We start from the raw sequence: 13,547 nt of genomic DNA on the forward strand, positions 1-13,547 counted from the left end.
GACAGACAGCTGGACTGCATGTTACTTTAAGAGCAATCCTTACATTCTCTGTTTCCACAAGAAATGTAGCAGAATCACCAGTTATATTTAATCCTATAACGTGGAGAATGGTGAAATGCCATGAATTCTCTCCTGGATTATAAAACAGAAATCTGAAGGAATTAAGTTTTTTGCAATATAGAGATATTGATTTAAATATCAGTATAGTGTAATAAATTACTAAGGGAAACAGTTATAAATAAAATTTTGTTCTTTTTTTTGATTCGAGTATAAATTGCTTTACAATGCTGTGTCAGTTTGTGCTGTACAATGAAGTGAATCAGCTATATGTCTACATATGTCCCTTCCCTCCTGGACCTCCCCTCCCCCCCCCACCCCGCCATCCCACCCCTCTAGGTCATCACAGAGCACCGAGCTGAGCTCCCTGTGCTATACAGCAGGTTCCCACTAGCTATCTATTTTACACATGGTACTGGATGTCAATCCCAATCTCCCGATTCATCCCACCCTCCCCTTCCCCCCTGTGTCCCCACGTCCGTTCTCTACCTCTGCATTTCTATTCCTGCCCTGCAAATAGGTTCATCTGTACCATTTTTCTAGATTTCACATATATGCGTTAATATACGGCATTTATTTTTCTCTTTCTGACTCACTTCACTCTGCCGATAATACACTGAGGCTGTTTCTCTGGACATAGAATGAACCCCTGAGGTCCTGCAATATCATCATTTGCAAGAACGAGGTCACAATGCAGACAAGTGTCTGATTTTTCACAGACTGGAAGAAGATGGAAAGTGTCCTGTTTGCGGAGATTTCTTGTTCAAGCAGTTGAACGTTTCAGTGCAGGGATTCCATCACTTAGCACCAAGAGAAAGTGGCAAAATATGTTTGAAAAAAAAAGATGCTGGGTAAGATGTTCACCAAATGTGATAAAGGCCACGAGATGGTGCTTCTACCGTGTCATCGGAATGGGATGGCAGACTTGGGATTCATAGGGTCTGATCTCCTGGGGTCTAAAGCAGGAACAGCAGGACATCAAAGGTGGCCAAGCAAAGGCCAAGTCCCTGAGGGAGACAGAGCACCTGTCTGAAGGCTTCATGGGATCACCGTCAGCCTTCAGAAAAGAAACAGGTGTTGGTCCACAGGGCGGAGGCAATCCCGTCACCTTCCTGGGGCTGCCCCTCCCCAGTCCCTCCCCACCTCCAGCCTTGCCCTCTGCCCCCCACCTCCACCCTGGGTCCGGCAGCTTGTTCTCACCTCTTCCTTCCTTTCCTGCATCACAGAGTCAGCCCCAGGCCCTGCTACCACCCACTTAGGCTCAAGACTGAAGCCAGTGAGGACTCAATCTGCTCCCTTTACTCAGGTCCTTATCCTCCCTGAAGGAGGGCCTAAAGGACCCAGTGGCAGTTCCCATGGAGGAGAGGTCTTGCATCCTCATGGCCTTGGGGAGGGCTGCAGGCAAACCTCCTTCTTTTCCCTCCTCTCCAGGCCTCTTAGGCACCAGCACACAACACAGCTCTCAGGACGAGGGTCCCGCCTGCACTCCATCTCTTCCTGGTCCAGCCTAGCTGGAGCGTCCACCGCGGCTCAGTCCCACCCATCCCACGAGTCACCTCTGCTCAAGGCAGGGGCCGCTCAGTGACTGGGGCTCTGGGGTGCGCAGGAGGTTGGGGCCACGTGCGAGCAACAGGCTGAGCCAGAATCCCTGCTGTTCCAAGGAGCACCGGCCCCTCCTAATTCTGTCCTGCACAGTCTCTACTGTTGGCTTTGTGTCTTGCCTGCTGTGACCCAAGTGACTTCCTGCGAGAACAGACCTTTGGAGTTGGGTCTGCAAAGGTCTCCCCACCCCTTCCTCCTGGGATGAGACCCCGGCCCCTCTCCTCTTAGCCCCCTGGATGTGTCCCCTGAGCTTTGACGCATCACGTGCAGCCGCCGTCCTGCCCCCACCCAGTGTGAGTCCTGCCCACACTGTGTGTGCCTGCTGTCCCCTCACCACCTACAAGCGGGCCCTGCCAAACAGGTGTCTGTGTTGAGTCAGGCAGACTTTGCTAGACTCCTTTATCAGCAACAGGCCCTAAGCCTTTGTGGGGGCCCTCCCCTTTCTGTCATCTGACAGGGCGGGGCTATCAGAACTCAGGGCTGGGCTTGTGCAAGTTATTGCTCTTGAGCGATATGAGGTCTTGTTCACCTGGCTTCATTTCCAGGGTGAGAAGCTTCAGTGAGGGGCAGGGGTTGGGCTGGGATTCACCTTCTCCCATCCTCCCACCAGGCCATGCGCCCCTTCCTTCCCTCTGAATTCCTCCCTCAGTACCTGTTCTTATAGAGGACTCCACCCAGGATGCCAGTTATGACGGACCAGGAGAGGACCACGGGGAGGACCCAAGTGATGGGCTTGATGGCTGTGGTCCTGGACTGGGCTTTGGGGGGTCCGTGGTTGGTGATGCTGCAAGGAAAGGACGAATGAAAGCCCTTGTCCAGACCCCAAACTGAGGAGATCCCTCCTTAGCCCCCCGGCCCAGGTTCCCCTACTATGCACACGGTTCTCATCCACCATGTGGCGTCCCCATGACAGGTCCTGAGGAGACATGGGGGGAGGGGGTGAGCCATGTCCCCACGGGGCTCAGACAGCTAATGGGGGAGCAAGGGTTCCAATATAGCCACTCACTCCTACTGTGACAGAAGAGGAGGTGACACGTGAGGATGGGAACAGAGAAGTCCTCTCACGAGCTGATGTTTGAGGTGGTATTGACAGATTTCCAGAAGTGGAATAGGTGAGATTTAAAAAAAGATTCTGGAAAGAGGAAACAGTCAGAAATAAATCTCTGACATCAGAATGATGCCCTCATGTTTGGGGTCAGCAAGAATCCATGTTAAATGGTCCCAAGACCTGTGCACTGAGGCAGGTGTCAGGAGGTGGGAAGGGGAAGGGAGGGTGGCAGAACATGCCCAGGGCCATTGTTCTCCCAGGAAGAACCCACCTTGGATGGATCACTTTCCCAAACACAAACACACACACACACAGGGGTGGGTCCATGCCACCTTGAGAGGACTGCCACTTCCTCCTCTTCTCACTTACCCGTTGTCTTCAACATTTTCTCCCAGTGCACCAAGAAATCCTGAAGCCAGGCCCTACAGTCTCCCATGGAGGTCTTCTTGAAGAACTTGGTCACAGCTGTGTCATTCTCCCACTTCTCCTTCATCTGTCTGCTTCCAGAATGAACCACTGTCCGCTGTCCATTCTCTGAATCAAAGAGGAACCACATCCATCCATTGAAGCCAAACTGTCAGGATCCACTGGTGCCTCCATCGTCTTCACACCCCATGTCATCCTGCCCTGTGGGGTGACAGGGTCTGCCCCCAACGTGGGAAAGAGCTCAGCCCCTGGGCTTGACAAATTTTTTGCCCCCACCTGTGTCCACCTCCCCTGGGCCCAGCTAATCTGGCCCTGTTCTCTCCTCCAACGCCTGCTCTTTCCACTGGACTACTAGGGAAGGACCAATGTCCAACTTTATTTTATTTTTTACTCAAAAACAATGAATGCAGCTAAGTCCCCAGTCTGTTCCTCCTGCACTTGGACTTTCTAACTCACCCCTGGCCGTGTGTTTCTCCGGGGTAACATCAGGCAGCTGCTCCTTGGGCAAGTCCCCGACGTCTTTGAATGTTTCCATCTGCCCTTGTTCAGGCCTTTGTGGCTTTCACCTCTTCACCCAGGGGACTCATGGATTGGATCTTAGCACCACCACAATCATAGGAGAGAAAAACCTTTCCATCCACCTGGCCTTGAACCACACACCATGGTTGTCCAGGTCTGGGCTTAGGATGGACGGTGAAGTTGTAGCAAAGAGAGTGAACGTCTGTGAAGGCAAAACACAGGTGAGGTTGGGGGTGGGAGAGAAGGACCCATATACCCCCCTTACTGCAGTTATGGGACAGCAAAGTAAACCTGTAGGCCTGGGCTGGCAGAGCAAGGACTGCCCCGCTGGTCCCTCCCCCTCACCATATAGGCAGTGCCCCTCCCTTCCTTGAGGAGAAGGAGAAGGCCCCCGCCTGGCAGAAATCACACATCCTGGATATGTCTCCTTGTCCACCAGGTCAGTACCCAGCATCAGTCAGCGCATAATCTTTCCAGAGACGTGCCAGGCTGTGATGCGGGAAAAGCCTAGAGACAGAGAATTGTCAGAATCTAGCTCAGTGTCCTGCGGGGAGATGGAGAATGTGTGGGGCTGCTGCCGAGGAAGCAGGATCACAGCGGGGGTGGATGAGCACAGAACCCAAAGCTGGAGAAGGGAGTTTACAGTTACACGGCACAGGAGTCAGCGAGGCCTGGGGAGATGCTGCTAAATGTGTTACCTGGCCCACATCGCATGAAAGAGAAAATCCAGAACTTCCAAGGCACGTAGTAGAGGAGGGGATTTAAAAGCAACTATTGATAAAATATAGATTGTCTTTAATGAAAAGACAATCCAATTGACAACAGACTTCTAGTCAGTTTTGAAAAATTATCTGCCATTATGTCTTCAAATATGACTTCTCCGTTTTATTTTACCTCTCCCTTTAGGATTCAAGTGAAATGTGGGGTAAAACTCACTGTGTCTGCTATGTCTCCTACTCTTTCTTCCGTATTTTTCCACCATTTGGACTTTCTGTACCTGATTCCAGATAATTTCTTTTGATTTACCTTCTAGTTGACCAATTCTCTCTTCAGGCATGTGTGACCTGCTATTAGACACATTTATTGAATTCTTAATTTTAGTTATTCAATTTTACATTTATAGATTATTCCACATATCAAGTATCCAAGTATTATTCCACGTATCAAATATAATTTCTAGTTCTCTACTGAAATTTTCCATCTTTTTTTTAGCTCCTTAAACATACTAAGTATAGTTAATTTAAAATTCCTGCCTGATAATTCTAAAATCTAAAGCTGTAAGATCTAACCTGGGAGTTACTAGCCACATTTGGCTCCTTGGGCACTTGAAATACGCCTAGTCTGAACTGAGATGCACCGTAAGTGTAATATGCACACCAGATTTCGAAGATTTAGTATAAAAAATGTCAAATATCCCATTATGCATTTTATATTGATTACATGTTGAAATAATAATTTAGGTTAAATAAAAACTTGAACTAAAATATTCTGAGTTAAAATATTAAAAAAATTAGTTTCACTGGTTTCTTTTTACTTTTTCACTGTTACTAGAAAATTTAAAAATTAAAATGTGACTCACGGGACTTCCTTGGTGGTGCAGTGGTTAAGAATCAGCCTGCCAATACAGGGGACACGGGTTCGAACCCTGGTCTGGGAAGATCCCAAATGCCACGGAACAACTAAGCCCGTGTGCAACAACTACTGAGCCTGTGCTCTGGAGCCCGGGAGACACAACTACTGAGCCCGTGTGCCACAACTACTGAAGCCCACGTGCCTAGAGCCTGTGCTCCACAACAAGAGAAGCCACCGCAGTGAGAAGACCGCGCAACTCAACGAAGAGTAGTCCCTGCTCACCGCAACTAGAGAAAGCCTGCACGCGGCAACGAAGATCCAATGCAGCCAAAAATAAAATACATGAATAAATAAATTTTAAAAAATGTGACTCACATTTGTGGCTTCCATTATCGTTCTTCTAGAGCACTGGTCTAGACCTTCTCTGTGCTTTTCTGCTTCTACTGTATATTTCTCATTCTTGTTGTCTAATCTCCTCATATGCTTGCTTTGTTTGTCTGTGTGCTGGGTATTGCATTTTTAAAATTGCTGTTGAAAGAATTAGAAGTCTAAGATGATAATTCTTTCCTGCAGAAATAACTTCCATTTGCTTCTATCAGGCACTTGGTAACTCTCAATCAAGAATCACTTCCGTTACACTGCAGGAGTTAGATACTTTTGGCCGTGCAGAAGCTTTGAAGGGGGACTGCAGTCTGTTTGAGGACTAGTTACCTGTAGCTGACCTTTGCCCCTAGGGTGCAGTCCCTCAGGACCTCTACCCAAAGAGCAGGGAGCTTACCAGGCCCTGGACTTCAGTATGTGTTTGCTTCACCCCATGAAGTTGTCCAAAGCCTGCATAAGGCACTAAGACAGAAAGGTTGCTTCTAGCAACAGAAAGCTGCTGATTCAATTATCATATCACTACAGCCACAATTTGAAAGCCACCAAGAACAGGAAACTACCATACTCAGGAAGTCACCGCAATCAGAAGCTACAGCTGGTACTGTGGGCTCTTAGAACCAGACTGTGCAGGCTGTGGTCCACGCAAATGGATGCCACAGGCCACAGGCCCTGCTCTCAACACCTCAAGGCCAGTGAACAGAGCCCAGAACCTCTGCTAATGCTGCTGCAGAAAAACCAACTGTCTTCGCAACTGGGCTTGCCAGCAGGAGCAACAGAAGCCTGGCATTGTGCTCCAATCCTGCCGGATTGGATTGACAGAAGCTAAATCACATCCAGGACTCTGGCTGGGAAGGAGTCTGAGAAATGTAGTTTTTAGTTTCTATGTCTCCTTAGTACAGAAAGGTACACTTGAAAGAGGATGGCATGAATGTTAGGTGCCTCTTTCCTCTATACACCCCAGGTAGATAAATCTATGATGCTTTTTTTTTTTTTTTTGGTATTGCTTAATGAGTTCAATGAGCAGTTATAAGGCAAAGACCCATGTACCCACCATCCAAATTAAGAAGCAGAATTTTGTAGCCACCTCAACAGGTCCATCAGTGTCCCATCCCACAGTAACCACCACCTTGTTGGCACCCAGGTGCAAACGTTCTTAGACACTATAGTTTAGAGTCACTCGTTAAAAAAAAACTATGTCTTTCAAATCCATTTCAATCCATAGGTTTCCCCTTCACTTGTTTCTCTCCCTCCTTTTTTTTCATTCTAAAATATGATGCTATTTATTTAAAATTTTAAGATATTCAAAATAATTCTGTATTTTGCTTATTGATATATCATATATCCATAAGTACACACATATTCATCTATATACCTCTGTATCTGCATCTATGTATACAATTTCTATAAAGGCACTAAGATCAGTTGTGACTTCAAGCACGGTTTCTGGAATCATGCTGCCTGGTTGAAAAACCTGTATTTGTGTGACATGGAGTACACCCATTTCCACACTCTCTCTCTCAAACTTCTATTTCTCTGTCTGTAAAATAGGTATACCGATAGTATCTACTTCAAAACAATGCTGTGGGGCTCATAAGATAAAGCCTGTAATAGGCCTCATGATAAGTACTTAGAAAATTTTAACTCTTTTCATCATATGGTGGTGAAAGATCTAGGGGCTAACCCTCATTATGTCACCTTGGCAAGTCTCTTAATTTCTCTGAATCTTGATTTCTTTGTCTTTCAGATGAGGACGTTGTCTTACATGCTCTGTAAAGTGAGTTTCTGAGCTAACAATCTCCAAGTCCATGACTGGAGAAAGTGAGGCACTGAAAAAAGTTATTACTTGGCATACTAATCAAGTAGCTTGCAGAATTTGGCACCTAGACATTCTAATTTTTAATTTCTTTTTTTTCCCCACAAAGTCTTATAGTTACAGCTTAGTGCTAGGTGCTGCTTAAGAGAAACATGATGATAAAACTACCACCGTGAAGCACATTTAAACAGGACTCGGAGGCCAATGACTTTAGTTGCTAAAATCAAGAATAACACCAGAGGGCACTTGAGTTAAAGAGTGAGGTGGAAGAAAGCAAAGCTAAATGTTGACAGTCTTTTCAGGGGGTGAGAAAAAAGTGAGAGCAAGAGGCCTGCGGTGAAAGTAGCAGGATGTTAGTCTTTCATGAGAACCAAGTGAAAAATGATAATTTCATCTTTAGCTCTGGATGTGCATGACGTGGGAGAGTGGTTGTGTAGTTTTTTTACCCTCATCTGGATTGTTGATATAAAGCTTAAAGGGTCACAATAATAAAACAAAAACAAATAACAAAGACAAAACGCTTCGTAGATAGCCTCATCCACCAGAGGGCAGACAGCAGAAGCAGGAAGAACTACAATCCTGCAGCCTGTGGAATGAAAAACCATATTCACAGAAAGACCGGCAAAATGAAAAGGCAGAGGACTATGTAACAGATGAATGAACAAGATAAAACCCCAGAAAAGCAACTAAATGAAGTGGAGATAGGCAACCTTCCGGGAAAAGAATCCAGAATAATGATAGTGAAGATGATCCAGGACCTCGGAAAAAGAATGGAGGCAAAGATCGAGAAGATGCAAGAAATGTTTAACAAAGACCTAGAAGAATGAAAGAACAAACAGAGATGAACAATACAATAACTGAAATGAAAAATACACTAGAAGGAATCAATAGCAGAATAACTGAGGCAGAAGAATAGATAAGCGACCTGAAAGAATGGTGGAATTCACTGCCATGCAACAGAATAAAGAAAAAAGAATGAAAAGAAATGAAGACAGCCAAAGAGACCTCTGGGACAACATTAAACACAACAACATTCGCATTATAGGGGTGCCAGAGGAGAAGAGAGAGAAAAAGGACCCAAGAAAATATTTGAAGAGATTATAGTAAAAAACTTCCCTAACATGGGAAAGGAAATAGCCACCCAAGTCCAGGAAGCACAGAGAGTCCCAGGCAGGATAAACCCAAGGAGAAACATGCCGAGACACATAGTAATCAAACTGACAAAAATTAAAGACAAATTATTAAAAGCAACAAGGGAAAAATGACAAAAAACATACAAGAGAACTCCCATAAGGTCAACAGCTGGTTTCTCAGCAGAAACTCCACAAGCCAGAAGGGAGTGGCACGATATATTTAAAGTGATGAAAGGGAAGAACCTACAACCAAGATTACTCTATCCAGCAAGGATCTCATTCAAATTTGATGCAGAAATCAAAAGCTTTACAGACAAGCAAAAGCTAAGAGAATTCACCACCACCAAACCAGCTCTACAACAAACGCTAAAGGAACTTCTCTAAGTGGGAAACACAAGAGAAGAAAAGGACCTACATAAACGAACCCAAAACAATTAAGGAAATGGTAATAGGAACATACATATTGATAATTACCTTAAATGTGAGTGGATTAAATGCTCCAACCAAAAGACACAGGCTCGCTGAATGGATACAAAAACAAGACCCATATATATGCTGTCTACAAGAGACCCACTTCAGACCTAGGGACACATACAGACTGAAAGTGAGGATGGAAAAAGATATTCCATGCAAATGGAAATCAAAAGAAGGCTGGAGTGACAATACTCATATCAGATAAAATAGACTTTAAAATAAAGAATATTACAAGAGGCAAAGAAGGACACTACATAATGATCAAGGGATCAATCCAAGAAGAAGATGTAACAATTATAAATATATATGCACCCAACATAGGAGCACCTCAATACATAAGGCAAATGTTAACAGCTGTAAAAAAGGAAACTGACAGTAACATGTAAAAAGAATTAGAATACTCCCTAACACCGTACACAAAAATAAACTCAAAATGGATTAGAGACCTAAATGTAAGACCGGACACTATAAAACTGTTAGAGGAAAACATAGGAAGAACACTCTTTGACATAAATCACAGCAAGATCTTTTTTGATCCACCTCCTAGAGTAATGGAAATAAAAACAAAAGTAAACAAATGGGACCTAATGAAACTTCAAAGCTTTTGCACAGCAAAGGAAACCATAAACAAGACAAAAAGACAACCCTCAGAATGGGAGAAAATATTTGCAAACGAATCAACGGACAAAGGATTAATCTCCAAAATATATAAACAGCTCATGCAGCTCAATATTAAAGAAACAAACAACCCAATCCAAAAATGGGCAGAAGACCTAAATAGACATTTCTCCAAAGAAGACATACAGAGGGCCAAGAGGCACATGAAAAGCTGCTCAACATCACTAATTATTAGAGCAATGTAAATCAAAACTACAATGAGGTATCACCTCACACCAGTTAGAATGGGCATCATCAGAAACTCTACAAACAACAAAGGCTGGTGAGGGTGTGGAGAAAAGGGAACCCTCTTGCACTGTTGGTGGGAATGTAAATTGATACAGCCACTATGGAGAACAGTATGGAGTATTTTTAGTTTAAAAACTAAAAACAGAATTACCATATGACCCAGCAATCCCAGTACTGGGCATATACCCAGAGAAAACCACAATTCAAAAAGACACATGCACCCCAATGTTCATTGCAGCACTATTTACAATAGCCAGGTCATGGAAGCAACCTAAATGCCCATCAACAAACGAATGGATAAAGAAGTTGTGGTACATATATACAACAGAATATTACTCCGCCATAAAAAGGAACGAAATTGAGTCATTTGTTGAGACGTGGATGGATCTAGAGACTGTCATACAAAGTGAAGTAAGTCAGAAAGAGAAGAAGAAATATCGTATATTAACGCATATATGTGGAACCTAGAAAAATGGTACAGGTGAACCAGTTTGCAGGGCAGAAACAGAGACACAGATGTAGAGAACAAACGTATGGACACCAAGGGGGGAAAGCAGCAGGGGTTGGGGGGGTGGGGATGGTGGTGTGCTGAATTGGGCGATTGGGAATGACATGTATACACTGATGTGTATAAAATGGATGACTAATAAGGACCTGCTGTATAAGAAAATAAATAAAATTAAATTTTTTAAAAAAAGGGTTGAAAGTGGGCTTACCATGAGTCATTCTAATTTCAGGGGAGTGTACTTGAATGCTGTTTTGTCTGCAAGGTCTTTGGTTCGTGACTCATCAATTTGCCTCCACTGCTAAGTTTCGTTTTGTTCCTTGGGTACAGACTTTCTCCTAATTCTGGTCCATAGAAGCTAGAATTTCACACCCAGGCCCCTAGGAACAGTAAGAGCAAGATGGAATCTCCATCAGTCCTTCCTCCGACTGCTGGGAACCCAGATCTGCTGGCGTGTAAGCCCTGGGAGTGTGGGATGCTGTCAGGCCCCGTGCGCCACCTTGCTCTTAATGCTCTCAGAAACTTCATTAGGTTCGGCTGTGCCTTCTCTCATTTTATAGATAAAGACATTGAGGAGTACAAAAGTTAAGTGTCTTACTGGTGTGTCCTTCAATCTGCAATGCCTCCCCCACTTCTGGCTAGTGAACTCCTGCCCCTCCCTTACCGCCCAGCTCTGTGTCACCTTCTCCAGGAGCCCTGCAGTTTGGGTACCCTCCTGGTGCTCCTGTCATGTGGCACATGTGGTTTTCTCTCTTTCCTCCCCAGTATTTGTGCCTCTGCCTCCTGAGATGGATTGAGAGACTAGGAGCTGTGCCTATGTGACTTGTGAAATCTGTGAATAAATGAGTGAATCAGTGTATGAATGAATAAATAATATTTTAAGATACTAAGTCCCCAGATGAGAAATTCATTCTGGCTTATGTGTCCCTGGAATTTCTTATCCAGTCTCCCTCTTCACAGCTATTAACAGCCTTGGCCCCATCCCAGCTGGCAGGGGTTCAACTATCACCGAGACAATATTTAGAAACTTGTTTTGACCCTGCTGGCTCCAACCCAATCAACCCTTTTGAAGTTATTGCTCAGCCTTGTAGCTCCGTGATGGAGCAGGGTCTTGTGAAGAAACACACGGTTTGTGTAGGAATAGGCCAGTTTAAAGCAGCTCATCTGCTGGCAATTGTCTTTCCTTTTCCCATAATTAATTTCATACTAATTAACTCTCTGCTCTCTTTAGAGAGACAACGAATACTCTGCAGGTCGTGCTGGTCTCAGAGAAGATTTTGATGGCTCCCAAGAGTTCTCTCCTTGTGCGGGATAAAATAACTGTGACTGGAACGGGACCTCTTCTAGAAAGGCTGATAAACATCCTTACACACAGGACTTGGTTTGCAAGGTCTGTTAGGGCAGTAAAGTGACCCCTCACTGGCTGCAGTCAGGCCAGGGAGAGAGGAGCACAGCCTCTGAGACCTTAACTGTTAGCAGTGACCAGGAGGGAACATGCTGTGGAAGAGACTGGGACATGCTTTTCTTAATATATATATAAATTTATTTTATTTATTTATTTATTTTTGGCTGCATTGGGTCTCTGTTGCTGTGCGCGGGCTTTCTCTCGTTGCTGTGAGCAGGGGTCTACTCTTCGTTGCGATGCCCGGGATTCTCACTGCAGTGGCTTCTCTTGTTGCGGAGCAAGGGTTCTAGGTGCACGGGCTTCAGTAGTTGTGGCACACAGGCTCAGTACTTGTGGCTCACAGGCTCTAGAGCGCAGGCTCAGTAGTTGCGGTGCACACACGGGCTTAGCTGCTCCGTGGCATGTGGGATCTTCTCGGACCAGGGCTCGAACCCGTGTCCCCTGCATTGGCAGGTGGATTCTTAACCACCGTGCCACCAGGGAAGCCCTAAAGCTAAGTTTTATAGTAGAGCTTCTCTGAAGATGATTTATAAAATTATTGTTCAATGAGTGATTTTTTTCATCTCTATATTGTCATTATCAGAAATAGGTCATTGTTGATCTTTAAAGTCTGGGTTTTGAAAAGATTTATATTGTTAAAAATTGTTTTTAAAAAGCCACTTGAGTGGCAATGGATATTCAATAACAATTGTGATTTTTTTGTTTTCTTTGCATTTCCTTTCTGATATGCACCTGGCTAGTTATTTGATTTCCAGTAGAAAACTTAGGAGAGAATGTAAGCATGAACATGGCATCTTGGAATTAAGAAATGTTGATGATTATACAAATTATTATCTTTTTACATTTAAAAGTTAGGACTTCTGAGAAAAAAGTGGTCTGGACTATCTTAAGAAGGGAAGAAATATTTTACCCCACTACAATGTGTGTTTAGGAATAACTATGCTGTTTCTCCAATTCAAATTTGAGCTGCCATTCATTTTTATTTTTATATTTTTTATTTTTTTGGTGGTACACGGGCCTCTCACTGCTGGGCCTCTCCCGTTGCAGAGCACAGGCTCCGGACGTGCAGGCCCAGCGGCCATGGCCCACGGGCCCAGCCGCTCTGCAGCATGTGGGATCCTCCCGGACCGGAGCACGAACCCACGTCCCCTGCACCGGCAGGTGGACTCTCAACCACTGCACCACCAGGGAAGCCCATGCCATTCATTTCTATCAGACTACTTTCCATCTTCAGAAAGAAACAAACCTTGACGCTGTGAGTTTTTAAAAAGTTTATTCTTGTGCCTTTTTTTTTTTTTTCTGTGAACATGTTTACATCATTCCAGGCTGGTGGGGAGGGGGGCATACATTCACTCTTCTTACAGGATGACCCCTCTTTTCATGTGTGAATGGATGAGAATGTACACATGGTCATCCGGGATTAAGTGAAATTTCTCTTGTAATGTGTTAGCTGCACTAACCATTCTCAGTGAGACCCTGTATGATATATCCAGAGCAAAAGGAAAAGAAATACCAAAAGGATACACTTTTATAGAGCTTATGTATCAGAACAAGCCATTGAAAGCTCCGTGGAGAGAGTGAATCTAGTTTAAGGAGGCAAGATTCTGCCCCGGCTCCGCTGTTTGTAGGGAGGGCACATGGCTGGGGAAATCTATACAGGATCTGCCTTCGAACTGAGCCGAGAAGAGAGAGTGAGGTGGAAGCTT

The 13,547-nt window shown here is 44.7% G+C and overlaps 1 protein-coding gene across 1 annotated transcript in view; it reads right to left on the reverse strand.

Moving 5' to 3' along the window:
* Positions 1-1,095: 1,095 nt before the first annotated feature.
* The window catches only part of LOC114895918 (UL16-binding protein 3-like), a 47,447-nt gene continuing 34,995 nt past the window's right edge, over positions 1,096-13,547 (reverse strand). The window contains 6 exon segments of the mRNA XM_029223546.1: positions 1,096-1,114; positions 2,312-2,420; positions 2,423-2,443; positions 3,077-3,334; positions 3,572-3,680; positions 3,682-3,854. Coding sequence (XP_029079379.1) covers positions 1,096-1,114; positions 2,312-2,420; positions 2,423-2,443; positions 3,077-3,334; positions 3,572-3,680; positions 3,682-3,854 — 689 coding nt within the window.

The sequence above is a fragment of the Monodon monoceros genome, unplaced genomic scaffold (assembly GCF_005190385.1).
Source record: "Monodon monoceros isolate NGI ecotype Baffin Bay Population unplaced genomic scaffold, NGI_Narwhal_1 Super_Scaffold_15, whole genome shotgun sequence".
NCBI lineage: Eukaryota > Metazoa > Chordata > Mammalia > Artiodactyla > Monodontidae > Monodon > Monodon monoceros.